The sequence below is a fragment of the Dermacentor andersoni genome, chromosome 11, assembly GCF_023375885.2.
Source record: "Dermacentor andersoni chromosome 11, qqDerAnde1_hic_scaffold, whole genome shotgun sequence".
NCBI lineage: Eukaryota > Metazoa > Arthropoda > Arachnida > Ixodida > Ixodidae > Dermacentor > Dermacentor andersoni.
The window spans coordinates 60,799,647-60,819,805 of record NC_092824.1 but is presented as its reverse complement, the minus strand read 5'-3'; the positions used below and the strand labels follow the sequence as shown (position 1 = coordinate 60,819,805).

At 43.7% G+C, this 20,159-nt stretch overlaps 1 protein-coding gene across 1 annotated transcript in view; it reads right to left on the bottom strand.

Moving 5' to 3' along the window:
• Positions 1–20,159, bottom strand: part of LOC126517517 (receptor-type tyrosine-protein phosphatase T-like) — a 146,766-nt gene that overhangs the window by 12,675 nt on the left and 113,932 nt on the right. Inside the window, exons 22-33 of the mRNA XM_050167252.3 lie at positions 19,043–19,139; positions 17,898–18,147; positions 15,740–15,779; positions 15,501–15,606; positions 13,957–14,036; positions 10,180–10,355; positions 9,725–9,812; positions 7,014–7,090; positions 5,153–5,189; positions 3,249–3,346; positions 2,270–2,386; positions 636–784 (exon numbers count right to left, since the gene is read on the bottom strand). Coding sequence (XP_050023209.1) covers positions 636–784; positions 2,270–2,386; positions 3,249–3,346; positions 5,153–5,189; positions 7,014–7,090; positions 9,725–9,812; positions 10,180–10,355; positions 13,957–14,036; positions 15,501–15,606; positions 15,740–15,779; positions 17,898–18,147; positions 19,043–19,139 — 1,315 coding nt within the window. The remainder of the gene's footprint in view (positions 1–635; positions 785–2,269; positions 2,387–3,248; positions 3,347–5,152; positions 5,190–7,013; positions 7,091–9,724; positions 9,813–10,179; positions 10,356–13,956; positions 14,037–15,500; positions 15,607–15,739; positions 15,780–17,897; positions 18,148–19,042; positions 19,140–20,159) is intronic.

Below are 20,159 nucleotides of genomic sequence, written 5' to 3'. Positions count from 1 at the left end.
ATGCCACATATTAGATTACATATAAATTTGTACTCTTAATACGTTGACGCATAGTAAATTGAGGGTTAAGTGCGCTTTCATGGCCTTTTGTAGCAAAAAAATTAAGCATGTAGTACTGTAATGACCCACCCTTTTTTTCAGTCGGCTGCGTTAGTCCATATTAGGATGACCATACGCTATAACTGTTTTCAAATAGAGGCGAAGGCTAATGACGGTGCGAACTCTCTGCTTTTAGAATTTGATATATCTACGCAACAATAACAATTCACGCAGTCCTACAGTGGTCTGCACATGAGCGAAATATCAATTTATGTTTCGTTTATTTTAAGCTTGATTGCGTAGCGCCATTCACGACTTTAACGCTCCTAAGCACAGTAGATGAAGTTGAGCTGTGCCATTTTGTTTGTATAGCTTGTGTATGAGATATTTTAATCGTACACACTTCAGTACAGATTTTCGGGTTAACGTGAGGGCTCATTGCCGATTATTCTCATATGCGATGGCACCTATTACCTGTAGGATGTCATAAATAGCAGAATATCTTGGGTAAGATTATGTGGGCAGATTCTTTTTCAGCGCTATGTGGTTAACGGTCTTTGACGTGGCGTGCCACAAATACACATTATTCTACGTACCTGCAATGAACAATGATTGGATGGTCGTCGTGTGGTTGGAAGTCCCATATACGCCTGAGAAAGGGCAACAAGGCATCCGGATAGAGAGGTACGCCATGATCTGGCCACGTGGTGAAGTGAAATTGGACAATAGTCCTGGGCTTGTTTTCCTGGTGAATTGAAACAGTAAGATTGGATAGTCAAACCGCAACTGTGTCATTTCTCTCCTTAACTGTAACCGACAAAAAGTCACGGCTATGCTAACTGTTCGTGGCGTTACTTGTTATACCTGCAGCCCAGCTGTTTTCCGTATTGCGATGATACGCGATGCCACGGTAGGTAACGGCGAAAAGGCGTCTGTAAATTCGCATCGTTGAAACAGTGGAACAATTCTTATCGGTTGGTAGTTCAGCTAGATATCACTTTTTTAAACGCACATGTTCAAAACATGTCGGGCGCTCAATTTCGATTGCATGCGGATTATGAGACAAGTGCTGCATTAAAGAGCATTACAAGTGATATACCTGTTTACACCCATGGCCTTAAAATTACGCCTAAGCACTTCACTGGTCGTTTCATTATTTCACCGCAGAGTCCGTCAAGAGACTGCAATCACTTTTGTGCGAGTGTTCTTTTTGTTAGGCATTATATTTGGCTCAGTAAATCGTCGTTTTACGTTTCTCTATGATTCCTATTTTTATTTTTTGTCATTCAGTGTTCATTTTTTCTTTACTGTGCGTAAATCTATGGCGATTTTAGTGACTCGCGGCTGTTTGGTATGCTTTATTATTAAGCTTTGCTGTTTTCGACCTATCGAAATCTTTAGTCTTTCCAATACACCTTTTTAAAATTGTGTAACTTGCCGTATGTTCAATGCTGCTTCATAATCTACTACCTGCTCCCCTGTGCAATGCATTTGCGCGTTAGGGTCTCCAGACCGAAAGACTGAATGACATGCTTTTGCTGTTCTGTTCATTTGTTCTGACATTGTCCCAAGGATTAAAACCCTCTGTTATGTAGTGGCTCCGGGACATTAAGGTGAAAATAAATGAAAATGAAACGAAATGAATTTATAGGTATTGTTGGCACGAATAGAAAGTACTGAGAAATACAGAAGCTGCATAAATTCTCGCTATATGCCTCGTATTCATGGTGACAACACGTCCATAACACCATATATATAATCTATGGAAATGGTAATTCTTCCCTTGAGGCGGGACCTCACTGAAGCAAGCAATAGCAACGAAAACATGCAATAACGGCAATTCATATATGGCAATTTTTCAATATCTTATACACTAGGACTTAAGGGTGCCATACAGGATAAAAATGCAAACACGATCGCGTCGTAAACACTAGCTTAACACACATCAATAATTTGATTACCAGCGCTAGTCATTGGTAAAGAAATAGAGGTTATAAAAATGTACGTCGCCCAAGTATTTTTATGAACACCAACAACTATTGTTGCAGCGTTAGGGTGCAATAATAAAATAAAGCTGCACAACTGTTGAGATACGTAACTGCTCTGAAGTAAAAACAAAAAAAGAATGTTTGTTTTCTTGGCTTTTTTGCTCTTTTTCTACGAAACCTGTTCGAGTTACCTCGAAGCCTGTTAAGAGCTCGTTGCTTAAGAGACAGAAAGGAGTACTCACGAGTGAGACTTCAAATTCCCGGACAACAAAGTCGACCTGAGTGTCAGTCTTCATCAAGGTGACCACGAATTTACCGTACTTCTGTGAAGTCTCTGGCCAGTATTGTTCACACTTTGTCTGGAACAAGGATGACCAGCAAAGGAATAATAATTTCCCAAAGGTGTCACATTTGTTGTCGTTTATTATCACTTCTACATAACTCGCGAAAGCAATCGTAATATATCAGTGGGCGTTGTCGGCGAATTGGTAAACACGAAATAAAGTTAAATTGCCTCCCTATTTCCGATGCTGCTGCTGCTGAATACAATGCTGCGAGCATGCCTCGCACACAAACCGCAGTTCATGAAAACAAGGTGTATTTGCGATATCACTTGTCACTGTTTAGGTAAATAACGAAAGAACGAAAGTATGGCACCTTTGGCCCCGAGAAAAACTACGCATAACTAAGTGCCGATTCTAAGGTGTGCGATGCCTAAGATAGCGCGCAAGCTGCAGGAGAAAAATTAGGAATGTTAAATCAGCGGGAAGAGTTTTTGATGAAAGCAAGGCACAAGACAAATACTGGAGCCATGTCCATGTTTTCGTTCCGCGCTCCTAGGTCATTCTTCATGTTCAACTATATACACAAAGGTTCCATCCTGTTCAGAAAGAGACACGTAGCCAGTGCATACACAGTACTCTTGATGGGGCCTCGATAAACATTTATCTACGTCTGATGTTTTTTTTTCTTTGTCGCTTTAGAGTAATGTCCAAAAACAAATGATGTAGAGACAACGCTTTGACTGCAGCTGTAGTTCATTTATTATGCTATGACATGAGAAAAGCCGAATTAGTATTCTGAAAATCAAGAAGGCCCGGTCGCATGATCGCAGGCGTACTTCATTATTCGGCACCACCTCGATACTATTTGACCCATTGTACGAAGTAAGATTCATTACTCTAGCGCCGCAGTGCTTTGGAAGTTGAGACGCCGGCGTACCTTTTCTTGCTCTTTTAGGTTGGTAAGCATTATCACTTTGCAACAGCCTTCTTGCCACACCATCCTCCAAAAATCTGTGAGGGTCGTCTGCTTAGGACCTAGAAACCCGAAAAACAAAAACAAAAAGCGTTTAGGTACTGCATTTCATGTCCCGAAGGGTGAGCAAGTGGCGATGCCATATGTGGACGTTCGGAATTATATCGCACCCTTCGGGTTCTTTAGAGTGAACTGAAATTGCGATGCGAAGTCATTTTTTCGCGATCCGCCACCATCGCCCTGTCGCTAACGTGCACAGAAAGGGAACGCGCGACATTGTATTTATCAGCAGAACGCGGTAGCTTCTGAAGCATCATGGGGAGCATCAGTGGAGTGCTATTTGTCATTCGGAGAATCAATTGCAGGAATAAAATGAAAATATTTACAAACCACAGAAATATCTGGGCATTATTTGTTCGTCTCGATGTTGAGGACTATAGAAACAAAATCTTGCTGCATTCACCTTCACAGTGATGGTGAATGCCGCAGTTAAAGCCATTCGAAGAAAACGAATATTACGAAAGCCGTAGTGCAGGTTTTCACCCTAACTATAGGTCTGGTAGCTTGGTGCTGCTAGGCAAACTTGTTGCAACTACAGAACGTTGATGAAGTCATTGTATTTACAAAAGCCTTTTTTTCTAGTTTCGGGATGTGCAACAAAGAACAATGTGTATAAGCGTACTAGACGGAGGGCGAATAAGTAGGTAAACGCGCCTGTTCTTTATTATAGAAAAGCAATGCATTCTTTTTTTCATTTTTCCGGGCTGGTACGCAAGCAGATAACGCAGGAAGGCCATCGCTTGCTTATATTGCGCACGCACGTGGACAGACGATAGCAAATAAACTTACGAAATAAAACATTAGCAGTTCCGCCCAAAAGGCGAAGCACCGATTGCAATAGAACATTAATATATAGGCGCACGAAGGAAGTATAGTAGTTTTGTCGGCCGCATGAACTTGTAAACATTCGCTTACTAACTAAATTACCACTGATAGAATGTGTAAGCGTGACTCATCAAGGACGTAGAAACAGACACACAGAGACAGCGCTGTCTTTGTGTATCTGCTTCTTTCTACGTCCTTGTTTGGTCGCGCTTGCACATTCTATCATGGATTCAAACCAACTAGCCCACCAAAGTGTTTAACTAAATTAACCAGCACGAAGTCAAGCGCGCAAAGGTAAACATGAAGACATCTCGCTGGCAGAATTCTGCAGTCAGGAATCGCGGCAGCTGCAAGCGAATTGACTTTCATGCATCTCTCCCTTCAACGTGAACGAAACGCCCAAAGCGCTGCGCATACGAAGCTACCGGCACTACGCGCACTCTGCAAACATTACAGATCGCTTTGAAGATGAGGCCCGCGCGGGCACGCACTTTGGCCACGTCGCAGATCGCTTTCAAGACACGCAAGTGCCGGCATGCCGTCCCTACGGCGTCCGTCAAAGGCGTGTACTACGGCGTCCGCGATTCGCATGGACAACGCCGTAGTAGACTCCGCGGTTGTCTCCACTACGTACGGAGTGGCGGGCGAGGAGGACATCGAGGTACCGAGTGGCCGCCGGAGAACGACGCCCCTCCTCCCTCGCCTCACCCCCCTTTCTCGCGCACGACAGGAGAGGGCACACATCTGGGCCGCGTTCCTCGATCGCGCGTGCGAGATTGAACCGTGTTCGCCGGCTCACCCTCCCCCGCTTTCACTCATGCGAAACCTCACGGCGACGGCGACGGCGGAAATGCGCCTGGAGTGCCCATATAATTGACAACAATAAATGTTTCCTGAGAGCTTTCCCAGTTACGATAGTTCGGTGTTTAGGAATACAGAAGGGGGCTATTTCAAGTGGAGACATTATAATGAAGGTCGCTTACCTTGCGTCGCAATATATTTGCGGGCGCACCTGTAACCCTGCAGAGGAAAAGAAAACTTTATTCATAGAGGTCTCGCGTGTCGCTTTTCCCAAGCTTTAGCTAGGCTGTCAATGACGAAAAAAAATGGAAACGACCAAATATTTCAACGCTGAATGGCTACAAATCTGATTTCAGTAAGAATGACGACCACTTCGTGTGTTGTTTCGGTATTTCCCGTCGATATAGCAACAGTTAATACAATATGAGCCCAAATATGGCGTAAAGTAACATACTTCGCAAAAGGGTGAATTATCAGATGCTAAAAAAAGGGTGGGATAAAGACATTCAGGAAAACTCGAAATGAGGTGTCGTAATAAATTTTACGCACTACAGCAGTGTTCAGTATACAGGGTATCCCAGCTTACGTCAGCCAAGCTCTTAAAAATGAAGCATAGAATATACGAGGACGCAGCCAATGATGTTCTGTCAGCAGCTGCGAACCACGCCAGGAGCATGTTTTTTTCATAATTGAAATATAGATAATTATATTATATAAATTAACTAACTCTTTAATTAATCAACTAAGGGCGCGGGAATTTCAATAGAAATATAATAATTGTGCTTCAAGATAGCCGATTCAGTTCTTTTCAGTGTGCTATGTCTCACGTAATTATCTCTTTTTTTCCCCGGACTTGCAAAGAAAACGCGCGAAATATGAAAATAGCTGCACGATTACACGTCCGCCCGCCGCGACAGCAGCGGTCCTAGGCGTTACTCGAAAGAATTAACTCGGGTCAATGACATTGTCGTCCTCCTCAATACCACAGCGCACTGCGTCGCCTTCGCGCATCACGCGGAACAGGTGCGGTGGCCGACGCCAGTATCGATGCCTCTGAATTTTCTGGCGACCACCGAGCCGCGCACTGAGCAGAGTCAATTCTACCGAGCAATCACTGGGACCGCTATAGTGTAGCGGTGGTATGGTATGGTATGGTATTCCGTATGCGATGGCGCACACCCATTGAGGGGATTGGTCAAGATTTGGATGAAATTAGGCTATCTTTATTAAAAACTAAAATTGGTAAAGCTAACTGGAGGAAATAAACAAAAATAAAATGTTTAAGAATTCAAGACAATCTCTTTGTAGCACTTATAAAATCCTCCACGGTTGAGTAAATATCCCTGTGGCACTTTCCAAGAGAGGAGGCTCCCAGAGAAAGGATATTTATAATTCAAAAGCTCAAACCAAGCTGTGTAAATCTTGATTCTAGGTTTTTTCTTAAGGAAGTGAAACGGCGGCAGAATATGGAAAAATTATCTATTGTTTCATCTTCTCCACAGACTGGCCACAGAGGGGAGGGCACCAGACCAGCCCTGTGACGATAGAAGTATCATGCGGCTATGTTCATACTTCGCGCGTTTTCTTTATAACCCGGGAAAAATAGTTACCCGAGACATCGTGTATTGAAAGCAATTGAATCGGACCGTTTTAAAACATAATTACTTTTCGATAAGAAAACTTGCGACCTCAATTCAGTAATGAAAAAGTTTGTTACTTAAGCTCATCCAATTATGGGCAGTTTAATTTATGAAAAAAAAAAAATAAACTGTCCTGGTTGGGTAGCTCACTGCTGACAGAATACCATTGGCTGCGTCCGGTTATATACGATATTTAATTTTTGAAAGCATGGCTATCGTTAGCTGGGACGCACTATATAGAACGCTGGTCCCGTTCATTAAATAGTAGAATAAAATAGTGAACTGTTATTTTTGCTGCAGTACTGGCAAAGTTACTTGTAGTTCTATTGTTCGAATATTTGTTGGATAGATGTGGTTCATCCTTGGGACAAAGCAGAACTCCAGTTGCAACGGGCATTCTTACCGGTACATAACTTGCGTTGATGTAATCCGCATTTTCAAAATCTGGCAATGGGGCCAGTTTCACTCTCGAGTGGTCATCTGGAACATCGGAGGAATGACATTACTCTTAGCAATCTATTCTTTTAAAACCAACAAAGTATTCAAACGTATGAATATTTGACAACTATCTATCGAAAGCACTTGAGAAATGATGCTCCAGACTACTTTGCATTGCACAGAGTTTCCGCCACTTATATGTGGGCAAAAGAAGCGACTGACAGGTTAGTCTTTATGGTGTCTATAGGTCGGCAAGATAAGTGTGACGCACTCAAAAGTGACGCATAAAATATATACTTTTTTGCTGAAGGCTCACTCGAACTCGACTCATCACTCGGCTCACCAGAATACTAATTAGTCGAGCTGATTTGGACTAAGATTAGCCTACATTCTACATAGCCGGGATCACTCGGACTCACACTCCTAAGACTTACATGAGCTCCCTCCGACTTATATTCTCGGGGTGACTCAGCGAGTCCCAGTGAGTGGGCTTGTGAGGGAGTTTGAGGACCTATGATGGCATCAAGTGATGTGTAGCGCCACGTCTTCGCCCTTTCTGTCGCCTCGCCTGGCCCGTTTGCGTTACAAATCACGTGTACTTGAAGCTACTCATCAATCGCTGCTTGACGGGCAAGTTGACGCACTTAAAGTAGGAAGGAGAAGATGTCACTCGCTTCGGCAAAAGCTTTGAATTTGATGTGGCAATGTATCACGGGGTTTAACAAAACTTGTTGCTGGGCTAGTTGGTTTATGACTCACACAAAAGTTACTGTGCTAAGCAGACGAGGACCAAGCGAGAATAAAACGACATATGCGCTCGCCCTTACTTTCGTATCATGGGGCCACGTGGTGTGCAATAAGTAAATGGTTGTTGATCCCTTAGATAATCTGTCGGACACAGCTGACTTCTCTTTTTTATATTTTTCTCAGTTTCTTGCTTAGTTGTCAATGACGCACAAGATGGCTTAGACAAAGATACACGACCTACGGCAACAACTAGCTATGACTTGTCGAGGCATGTAAAATTTTTACGCGTTCAACCATTTCGGAAGTTCATATGTCATGCTCGAGGAAGCTCCGTGAACCAGTGCACACATCGTGTTATTACTAATGTCGCCTTTAAGGTGACCAGCGGCCGATAACACTATTGTGCGACTGTTGAACTACTTGGAGAGTTCTTGCGTGATTAGCAGCAATGTGCATGAGCTAAATACAAAGTACCTTTATAATGATTTATATTAAGGCACGTACTGCAAGCAGCAAACTCAAGTCGAGCTTTGGTGGCGTTATGGTCGTTTAGCAAAAACTATGTATGTCACCGCGTTATGGCGCATAATGGAGTCTTATTTAAAACAAGAAACACACACACTCATGCGCCCTTAAGCGTCGCGTTCAATAATGCCGAACGAATATATCCACAAAGAAAAACGTATGTTCTCACATATTATGTAAGGTTACTGGATATATATCTTACTGGGTACAAGTTTCTTTTCAATATAACGCCTTGGAGGATCCCGGTCCTGCGAGTTGCTGGATAACGCCCAGTCGTGAGCCAACGTAGCTTATGAAAAAAAATTTGCTGCCCATGGCAATTTTTTACGTGAACGTTAACCGCCTCCTGTGAGCACCAGCCGTTGCCACAGATGTTGCTGTCGTTGTTGGGCTAGTTGATTTATGCCTATTATAGTGCCCTATGACAAGAAGCGGTACAGGACGCCTTTTCGTGTCTCTTTGTTACTGCATATCGTTTCGCATGCTATTGTAACATGACATATTGCGACAGATCTGCGCCTTCTCTCCCCTGGAGGATGTAAAAAACATGGCAAAAAGAAAGAGTATGTGCGTAATGCAAACCATCAGCACAATTCGCTAACACCGTCCGCGCGAGGTTGTATTCGCCAGGAGGTTACCTTGCCGGAACTTGCAACGTTTTCCGAAGGCACTGACGTCCGTTTGCGCATTTCTGTTATTTGTTTCATTGCGAATGGAAGTACGAGGGCGAATAAGAAAGTCGTTGCTTCGATATTGGCAAATTACGGCTGTAAATGCGAAGTGAACATATCCATTCCCAGCGATGGACCTTTCTTGGACCTGCCCTGCCTTATCTGCGGGTAGCTCCGCGGCACGGCGCTGCTGTTAGTTGTTAAAGATGGCGGTTGTGCTTCCCACGTACGCGGCGTACGAGCAACGAAGTGTGATTCGTTTTCTGTGGAGCAAGGGACGATGAAAATCCACAAGGAAATGCAGCCCACGTATGGGAAAATGTGTCTCGCTTCGAGAAGTGTCAAGTAGTGGCGGTGGGAGTTCCCAAGAGGCAGCGAAGACTTGCATGGCAATGTGCGTTCGGGGATGCCGCGTGCGTCGCTGACTGAAGGGGCATCTCAAATTTATGCTGCGATGGGACAAATGTCTGAACCGGTGCGGGGAATATGTGAAAAAACAGCGTAAGGTACGTAGAATAGTGCGTATATCTGTAATTACCTGCATGTACCCTACTTTGGCTAATAAAAAAAGGGCAACGACTTTCTGATTTACCCTCGTACCTATGGATCTTTTGTTGACCGACGTTGACTTTAACGAGAGACATTTTCGCCAATGGCGGCAGCGCGTAGAGAAAAAGCTCGTGGTCCTTCTGCGAAAGAATAAAATAAATATTGAATATAATTCCTGCCTTACATGGGAGAATATTTCCGTAGCGATTCTTGGATTTGTTTTCAGCCTTTTTCGCGACATCCCACGGATGAAGTTGTCCCTTTGGCGTGGTCTGTAACAAAAGAATGTGGCCAATTGTTAGATAGACTATTTCGCATCAGACAAAGATATGTCGGCACAATGTGCCAAGAAATTCGGACTAATAAAATCAAAAGTGAGTCTCGTTCATAATTTTTAAGGCAACACGCATCTGTAGCATCACTGGGCGAGTTAAGTTGGGTAAGCTGTAAAGCTATTTTAATGACAGCAGCAACTTGCGTACTTACCCAAAGCACTAACGTGCATCAGGGCACGTTTTTCATGTTTATTTACCTAGCACAAAGCGTAGTAAGAAAGTAAAATTTTAGAGTCTCTATAACAGTGCTCTGGAGCGCTAGCTTGCTTGTCAGTAAGTAGAAAATGCACGGCAGCATCCGCACCATGTACTCTTCTTTGAGCGTGCCATTTCCTTGACCTTGAATGACGTGCTCCTGGAGCCGCTTCACGGGCACCGGCTTCGACGGAAGCCCCCCGTTGGCCATGACTGCCATGTTGACCGAATCGCTGCTCTCCATGTTCAGCGTCATGCGCGACTCCGACATGCTGTTCTCGTCCACTGAAAGAGACGGGAATGCGTGAGTGTCCTATGCGCCAGCAACGCCCCAGAAACGTCGATTCTTGTAACGTTCGAGCAGCGTTAGCATCAGGGTGTTGCCCGGTTCTTAAGTTATCACTGACACGAAGCGCTCAGGCGACGATGAAGAACCAAGCGGCGCCATAGTTAGCCAATATTTGAATTTGGTCTTCACAAGCAAACTGAAACTTTTCTTCTTCCCCTTGTGCAAGAGGGAAAATTCGAGGCATTTTTTCTCGCTAACGCCCATATACCGTTATCCTTACGTTCCTTGCATTGTACATGACTCTTTGTGTGCGTAGGTTGGTTGTTTGTTGTCATATTATACGCTCTTCTTCCGGATTGGAAGATCCCGTCCGTGCTTTTCCTGCCCACTTCTGGAAACCATGAGGTGAATTCATTGGAATTGATCATACTTTAGTCACGTGTTCTTGCAAAGCAGGGTAGATAAAAAGTAGATGTAGGGAGATTTACAACATGGAATGGAGAAACAAAAAGTACGGGACAGGTATATCGACATAAAGGAGTGCATCGTTTTCCGATTTGAATTAGAGAAATACAGGTGCACATCAAAAACTACTGAATGCCAATAATAATACTTTGCATTAGCAACCTTAGCAGAACTTTAAAAATCGGGATTAGTGACCCTATATCTCAATAGACAACAGCAAGGTGCGGTCTGCGCACATGTCACTGTAACGGTGCCAACACAGGAGTATCGATTTGCTGAAGCTTTTCGTAAATGGCGTCATGAAAGAGTACTCCTCGTCGATTTCACGAAATGCTGCGTTTTCATTCGTGTGGCTAACGGTTAATACGAAATTAAAAATTCGGCGGATTCCATGCATATGTTGGAGTCAGTGCTAAGAGAAGGAGTTTTAATGCTTACGCAAGCGTTAAGGCAAACGTTATGCTAGCGTAACGCTAAACACACTAAATATTGTGCGAAATCGCGCACGAGCGATGTAATTTTCACTTGCCTGCAACGCTAAGGACGCAAATGCAATGCAGTACTTACACCAACGTAACCCCGTTGCGCAAATGTAACAGAATGGCGCAAATGTCGACTTTTCCTACAGCATGTCATGGCTCACTGCGACTTGCGAATAATGACACTGTGGGATGCCACGAACCTGTACCTCATGACTAACGCATCACCGTGTCCCTGCTTAAGCAGTCGTAAGTCACTGAGCCGTCACATAGTTTGTTGACTTCACTGATGCATATAATTCTCGGATTTCGAACATTCACCTTACATCTGCATCAGCTAGTAACCTTTTCTCGCGCGTAATCGACGAGACTGACAAACACCTCCTAGAATGTTGCTTAGATTAAGACGCCCAGCGCCAGCCTAGTCGTTCTAAGCCGGCTGGACCAAATAGATACGTTTTCAGAAGCGAATATTCTTGGATAAGTGCTACGTAAGATGGTAGTGCAGAAAGCAGCGACGCAATCGCTACAATTTTTCAACTCGACACACTTCTGTAAACGCTTGATAGACTCAATGTGCACCTTCACATGTGCAAGTCCCTAGCAGCTTTCCTTCTACCTTCTTTCTCCCCTCTCTTGAAACGAGTGTGCCCTTCCCCATTCTGGGTGGAAAACCAAACATGTGCGTGCCTAAACTCATAGGGTTTCTCGTCTCCCTCTCCCTCTCTCTCTCGCTCTCTCTCATATATATATATATATATAATGTCCTGCATTGAAGCGATCAAAGAAATATCACACTAAAAAGTGTCAATAAAAATTTACGAGAAGCGCTAATAATGTCGTGCAAGCTCATTAAGGCCAAATAATTGAACGTCGAAGTTGGTATGAGTCCCCTACCATGTCCATGTCCCACCAGGCGTTGTGTCTACTCATTTCGTTTACGTCTAACTTTTATTATTCCCACTTTTTTCCCCACACTTGCTTGGTGACCCCCGTTCAATCATTGCACAAATATTCACTTATTTACCTCTTTTATATATTTCAAATCTGAATAATGCACACAAACGAAGAAAAAAATGTTTCAAGGAAACAAGACCACATTGCGGAAGCATGAAATAATTCACTCTCGTTTCTTTTCAACTTTTATATCGGTGGTCGGTGTCCGTCATAGCACCCTTGTGCTATGTATTTATTTATTTGCTTGTTTATTAAAGCAAAGCTTTCTTTAGACACTCGAGCGGTTTCGACATGGTTTCTGCGTGCTGCTGGATTGGTTATATGCATCCAGTTTTCCGTTAAGAGCCCGCTGTGCTGTATAGATACCTTTGAGTGGAAGTTTTACGTTCTCGTCAGCCCTCTCTTAACGAAAAAGCGTTTTTATGAAAATAATTACTCGGCTTATTTTGTTTCCTTTGATTTGGTCTTTGGGTATGTGCCACTCGTTGTGTACTCATTCTTGTCCAATACTCCATGATTGGTTCTGTTCTGCATCGCGGTCACGCGCGGGACCGAATGGTCACGTTGAGAGAAATTCTCCTGCACTACCGCAGAGAGCGGTTACGCTACCCCCCAGCACACAAAACACTGAATAAGTCTCAATCCACCACTTGGCGACTCCTTCAGACACGAACTTTTCCGAACCCCGTGCTTTACAACCGCATGTACCCCGATGCATACTCACCACTCTGCAAAGCGTGCAAGGCCCGCGCCGACCTCAATCATATTATCTGGCAATGCCCCAAAGCCTCACCCACCAACACCTCCCGCACTAACACACGCATCATTAGTACGGCCGAGCAGTGGGAGACATTGCTGCTCAGCTTGGACCCAGAGGAGCAGCTCTGGGCCGTCCGGATCTCCGAAGACGCCGCCAGAAAGCAAGGACTGGCCGCCGTCTGAGGAAGGGGGGGATTGGGGGTTAGTCTCCCGACCCCCGCCACCCCTTAACCCCATCAAGGACACACTAAAGTTTTATCTCTCTCTCTCTCTCTCCATGATTGGTATGCTCCACTCTGACTCAAGAGGTAAAGGTACTGAACTGTATAGTTAAGAGCATAAACCTGTCATCACTAGTATGCCCCCGACAAGCAGCCTGCACCTGACAACTGTGCATCCGGCTGGTCTGACGTTCGCATGTCGGCATAGATCCCGAGCCGTGTAATGCATCAGCATGATTGCATGAGACTAAAGTTGTGATTTTCGGGGTGGATAAACATAAACACTGCATAAGATTGTACGTTCCACAATGGATGGAAGTTAACACAGTTGTACGCATCGTGTTAGTTGTATAAGATTTAATTACCCGCTTCACATCCTGTTTGCTTCACATAGATTTCTACATGGGCGTTGAATGTGCATCTGTTCTACAATAAATATTTGTTTATTTATTTCATTTTTATCTTTTTGCCACCTCCCTATGCGCCTGTGACTAAAGTACCTTCACTGGCAAATAGTTCATTGATTGTATAATTCATTGATTCATTAACTCATTCGTTAGTTCATTCATTCATTCATTCATTCATTCATTCATTCATTCATTCATTCATTCATTCATTCGTTTGTTCGTTCTCTCACTCATTCATTGATTTTTATTCCTCAGATCCCACATTTGCAGAAAAACCTCGCTTTAATTTAGCGATTGGAGAAGACTTACACTTGGAAAGTCTGGAGAGGCGCTCCTTGATGCTGCGCTTAGTGGGGCTCTTGGAGCGGTAAGCAACAGCTTGGCGCTTCCTGCAGGAGTAGAGAAGAACGTTTCAAGAATGTCCGGTTGGGAACAACCGAGAACACACGAGGATACTTTTATGCGGGCGTGCGGTGCATCTTTCTTCAATATTAGCGGAGAAACAATTCTGTCACTTGAAATACAAGGACATACGACTAGGGTTCACTTAAAAAAAAAATAGGTATAAAGAAGGGATCACTAAATGCAGGAACGAAGGTAGGACTAAGCTACAATTCTGTAGTTTGCCTGTAAGGTGAGACGCGCTCTGTCTCATCCCCTGTCATGCGATGCTATATGTAAAAGCAGCCACCATGCCCTAAACAAAGTCATCGTTTTCTTAATTTATTCCGTCTAATGATGTGTATGAATACTGGCGCTGCTGCCACAAAACAAAAAGAAAGATATAGACTGTACCCCAGACCCGCCATAAGTGATCGAAGACACCGGAGTGGTGACTTTTCTTTTTCGATCATGGTTATATTGCGCTCAGTTTTACAAACACGACATTAAGGAAGGACAGGACGTGGACGGACGTAGCGCTACGTCCGTCCACGTCCTGTCCTTCCTTAATATCGTGTTTGTAAAACTGAGCGCAGTATAACCACGAACGTTCACCAACTAGCCCCCTTCATTGCTTTCTTTTTCGAGCTGCGGCCCATGCACACTGTGTGTTCCGCAATGACTCTTCAGGTATCTCTATTTGTTCGACTGAACTGAATATTCTCCGCCATAGATCGCGAGATGAAGTTTAGATTAAAACACTCAAATGACAGAATTACAGCTGATGTGCGATACGGGCTTTGGTAAATCGATGTGCTTACACATTGCATGAGATGTTGGATTTTAGTGGTGAGAACTGTGTTAATTATTAACCTTAATTCCGTTGAAGCTACAGTGACCTTCATGGACTTGCCCCTCCGTTATGCTGCTACTTAGACGTCAATGGTACTTGGTGAACGCTTTACCCAGCCGTGAACCCCTTAACCATTAGTGCGACTGCTTTTCAGGAAATTTGTCGAACAAGAGATATGTCGAACGACTGTGCTATATCTCAAATTTTCTGAAAAGAGGTTTTGCCATTCTTTTTCCGGGGAGCAACAAGTACGTGATTGTCTCCGGAACCAAAATGAGTTAGGGGGAAGCAACAATCTCATGTACGATGCGGTACCACTCGATAGGTTGAGACATTTTTATTGTATTTATGCTTTTTTATTTGACCCCTCGTAGTAAGCAAACTCGAGTGCTGGCAGAGCTGATATACAGTTACTTTTGCTAGCTCTGTATAGCTTGCGAACTGATGTCATTGTATTTTTTTCTAATCTGCTTTCTTTTTACATTTCTATCAATTTCTATAATTTTATGTCAGAGAAGAGCAGTGGGTGCCGTTTACAAGCATGAACATCTATTGAAATGCTGCTTATAAAAATGCTTTCTAGGGAAGAAGAGTTGAAGTTCTGTTGAAAAATTCTTACCGAAGATAGTAAAACGTCAATGCGATTGCTGCAATTACGAGGATGAGGAGCACAAGGATGGCTCCGATGACGACGCCAGCACCAGCAGCACTGCTACCACCATTCACTGCGGCCAGCAATCAAAATAAATGCGTTAATTTTTACAGCACTTCAGGTCCACCCGTTTTTCTTTACGCACTGACGGCCCAAGTTGTCACATATTTGTTGATTTGGTAAATGCCAAAAAAAAAGGTGCTTACCAATGACGGGTGCTGTAAGACTGTAGCCGTATAGTACTTCCTGCAAAAAAAAAAAAAAAATTGCCGCAAAAGTCTTCAAACACTACATGCCATAAACCCAAGCGCTTGCATAAATAATTTATTGATCACTTGCTCTCCTAACGACAAACTAAGCACACGATTCGCATGTGGGTGAGAGCTCTTTTTCGTATTTCATGCAGTGAAACCTTGTTAAGAAAAAAAATTATCTGAACAGGAAACGGAGTTCGTAGCACTTAGTCCTCCTAGGACTTTGACTAAGACGGTAGGAAGGAGATTCAACTTCCAGTTGAAGTCGATCAAAATTAATCTAGAGCGAGTTGCGGGTGTGAAAAGGGCGGGGCCACTGCGCATGGCATTTTATCGTGTCACCCCTCACCTTCGGAGAGTAGCAGACGCGTCGGAGCGCTTCATGTTTTCACTCCACTGTCTTCGAGGTCAGCATACACTTTAAACTGCGCTGCCTAGGAAATCGTACCACGCAGAAGACAAGAAAGATACCCGAAGCGGAAAAGTTAGTGTAACTCGCTAGGAAAGACATGATCTTCAAGATACATTTCGAATAAGTCTATTTCCTTCTATTGAATACTCACAGTCATTTCGCACAGCTCGACCTTCTAAAGCTATATCTGTATTACGCCACCGAGCACCAGCGCCAGAAAGTGACTTGCGTTGAGCGCCATTCAGGGAAACACATGGAAGTGCAGCATGTGCAGTTTTTCCCAGCACAGGTATGGTGGTTCGTTTGCTGGCCCGTTCCTACGCACCTGACAAGTGTACTGTCATATTTTCAGCTAGCACCCGCAGCTCTAGCAAAGAGTCACGCACCAGAGTGTTTCTTTTAATGAAGCACCACATTGTACACGGGGGAATTTGGAGGCCGAATGTTCGTAAACCAAATTCAGTCAGCAAAATTTCCGTTGCCTTCTCTTGCCCACTCTTGCCCACTCAACAAGATTGTTGAAAGTTAACCTTGGTACTGTTGAAAAATTGCCACTGTCATTTGTCGCGTGTCTCATCAAGGACATTAAATATTGCTTTTGTATTTTCTTTACCACCGTTGTCCCCGTATTTTAAGGTGAAAAACTTCAAGCGCGTATTAGCGCGTCAAACTCTTCCTGACAGGCAAGCAACGAGTCGATAGTGTTACAAAAAGAACGTGCACGCAAGATTAGGGACGATTATGTTGAGAGAAGAGACAAGAACCAATGGCTGTTATTTTGTTAAAATTTAAATGGGTGTTGGAAAGATTGCTCATTTTGCCGTTTTCACAATTTAGAATTTCCTAAACGCGGTATCAAAATTACAGTCAATATTTTGCCGGATTACTCCGAGGAATTTGCTCATCAGTCGTCCATGAAAAAATGTGTGAAGCTGCAAAGACAAGCAATATTTCCAACTATTCAATTCATGGGACAGGTTGTGCGAACCTGCAGTAAGGAAACCTCGCGTTACTTTTATGCAATTTGAGGTTGACAGTAGTAGTTTTTATAAGGTACACTGCCTTGAACGCTGGCAGATACATTGAGGAATGAATGTATCCAAATGGAGGATGCCTGACTCAGGAAATGAATAAAGCAGAAATTCAACGAAAGTGTTCTGGCAAATTATATTATTACGATTTGTAAATTTGCCTACGCATGCGAGAATAATGTAATGAAACCATCTTTTGGTCATGACAGGTCACAGAGACACGTATATACACAGCCGATGTGTGAACACGTTCCTCCATTAGCATATTCAGCCCGACGCGCAGAACTTCAGATATTTAATGGTGTTTCACACGAATGAGGGCAAGCTATACAGTTCGATGTTGCACGAAATAAAAGGTGGAATGTTGCCCAGAAACCCGGCATGATTTACCTTAATAGCTTTAGGCATTCACTTTAGATTTCGCCTCGCATGAAGCGAACGCAACCAGTGGCGTACCGGATATATAGCTGTTTTTGTTATCTTGATTTACCTTTCGAGCTTATGTGCCTCTTTGTTTTCTCCCTAATGTTCGCTTGTTAAACTTACGTCGGCTTGTGCAATTTTACGTCAGAAAGGGACGATTTATCTCGGGTTGACGTAGTCCCTCGATTCGTGATGGCGCTTCCTCGCCAAGCTGCTTTCAAACCTAAACAGATCTATAACTCACCCCAGAAAAGTTACTCTCGGCAAGCAGTCCAAAGCGATACGGCGTGGCATCAGTCAGCGGTGGATTTTCAAAGCCACCGATGACACTGCCAGCGCCGACGACGAAGTCCACCGCTTCTTTCAATTGGTCGGGCGTCAGGTGGGCGGCCACGTAGTAGCCAAGGCTCATGTCTTGCGCGGTGCTGTAGTTGACCAGTTTCACGGGGCGAGGGATGGCTTCACCTTCGCGAAGTACGACTAGGTAGTAACCCCTGCACGGTGAATGTAAGTAAGCATGAGAAATGCGACCATCAAAGTTTGTTTAGGTAATGGAGACAACAGCGTAATCCTGATAAAAGAAACATCCTGATAATTTTAGCCAAAATATATCGCGTTCACTTGCAGTAGCCACGGAGATGCTGGTAACACGAGCTGTTCTTCGTTATGGGCCACTGGATTTCTCCCTCAAATTTAAGCGCAATAAAACCGTATAAGGTAACTTTTACAGGAGTGATGTTCGACGTAAATGTGTAGACAAACTATATATCTCTTTTTCGGAGGTAAAATTGGGGCGATAGCTGAGGGCCTCGGAGAAACGTGTTCCCATTATGTCACAAAATTGAACAAAAGTGTAAATTAAGATATGGTTACAAGCTATAGCGGCCTATAACGTTGTGTGCTGCAGACAGTGAGAATTCACATAGCAAGAGCATTTTGGAAACGACTGCAAAAGAAAACTAAAGAAAAAGAACCGGAGAAATCTTTTCAGCGCCTTTCCAGGAGTCTGAACACTATACTATTAGAAGTACGCAAATACGCTACACGTTAGTGGCGCTGCAGGTCAGCGGGTATCATTGGACGAGCGTCTAAACCACCAAAGTTGCGTAGCTACTGCAAAATTTTATTACGATTGCATTTATACGTACGTTGCGGTGCTGCTCATCATACCAGCTTTCTGAGACCGCCCTCAGTGCCACGTAAAGCAATAACCTTGCTATCACTTTCAATGCTTTCCTTTCCGGCGAAACTGCCAATTGTGTTAGGACACTGTCATTCAGTGAGACACTTGTTATGATGGGACGTGTCTCTGAAGAGCGAGCGTTTAGTATAGATATACGTATACGCTGTTTCTTTGTACTCAGAACATTCTTATTGTACCAGACTTACGTGATGGGTCCTTTCATGAAGTGCACCGGGTAGAGCATGATGCTAACTGTGTTGTTGACGATCGCACCAACCCTGGGCTCTACCTGAACTTCAGGCGCTGCAACCCAAAAAAGAAAAAAAGGAAGCTTTATCGCGTTTGTTGGGGAATAGTTTATTCTAGGGCGCCCTCTTCAAGTTCTACAGGCAATGTTTATATTTGAAATTAAGATTTGAGACGTCAGTTTACCGCATGTGAGCAAAGGGACCTATAATTTTCTTATGTGGCATCACACATCCGTACAACAAGATGCAGTTCATGCAGAAGGTTCCATCTTGTACACTTGCCAAAATTTTATTAAGCAGTCGAGAAATCACGGTTGTGGGCAGCGGACACATGCTGTTATTTTGAGGAACCTTAAAGAGAAGTGCTGTCTGACTTCGTCCTTCATAAGTGCACCTTGTTATTTAGAGTTCGTAATTCTATACATTGTCTATAGACAAGAATGATACTATATTGCATTTCAAATTCTTGTCCTCTGGCTATATGAGGTATATATGCTGTCTAAACTGTTTTTCCTACAGCTAACCTCTCCTCCAACAAAGCACAAAAGCAAAAAAAATTATGCAGGTGCTACATATTGTGGGAATCGATGAAATGCCAAGCATTTTTGTAGGTAATTCACTATACAGCGTCGTTTGGACTTCTGCAAAGCGTTACCAGACGTACAAACATTATTATACAGCTTGAGTTTAGCGTGTTTAGCGTAATTGCGGGCTTAGCAGAATAGCCGCACCAAAATGCACATCCATAGAATGCCAAACAACGCATACCGTTTAGCGTACGCCCGCTCTCTCTCAGATTTAACGTTACCCTCTTTACGTGATTTACGCAGTTTACGTAAAACATGGCCGCGGTCTCGGCCGCACGCTTCGAACGGAATTTGATGTTGTTTTTGTAGAATTCACTTCGTTCGCAGGAAATGACTGTGCACACGGCTCTCCGTTAGTATGAGGATACTTCGATGAGGTAGTATTATGGATAACCTTTAAGGGGCCTACGACAACATCTTTCATGAAGCCATTCTCGATGCCCTAGATGACTTGGGTATTGGCGGCTGGCTCTACCTGTGGATTGTGA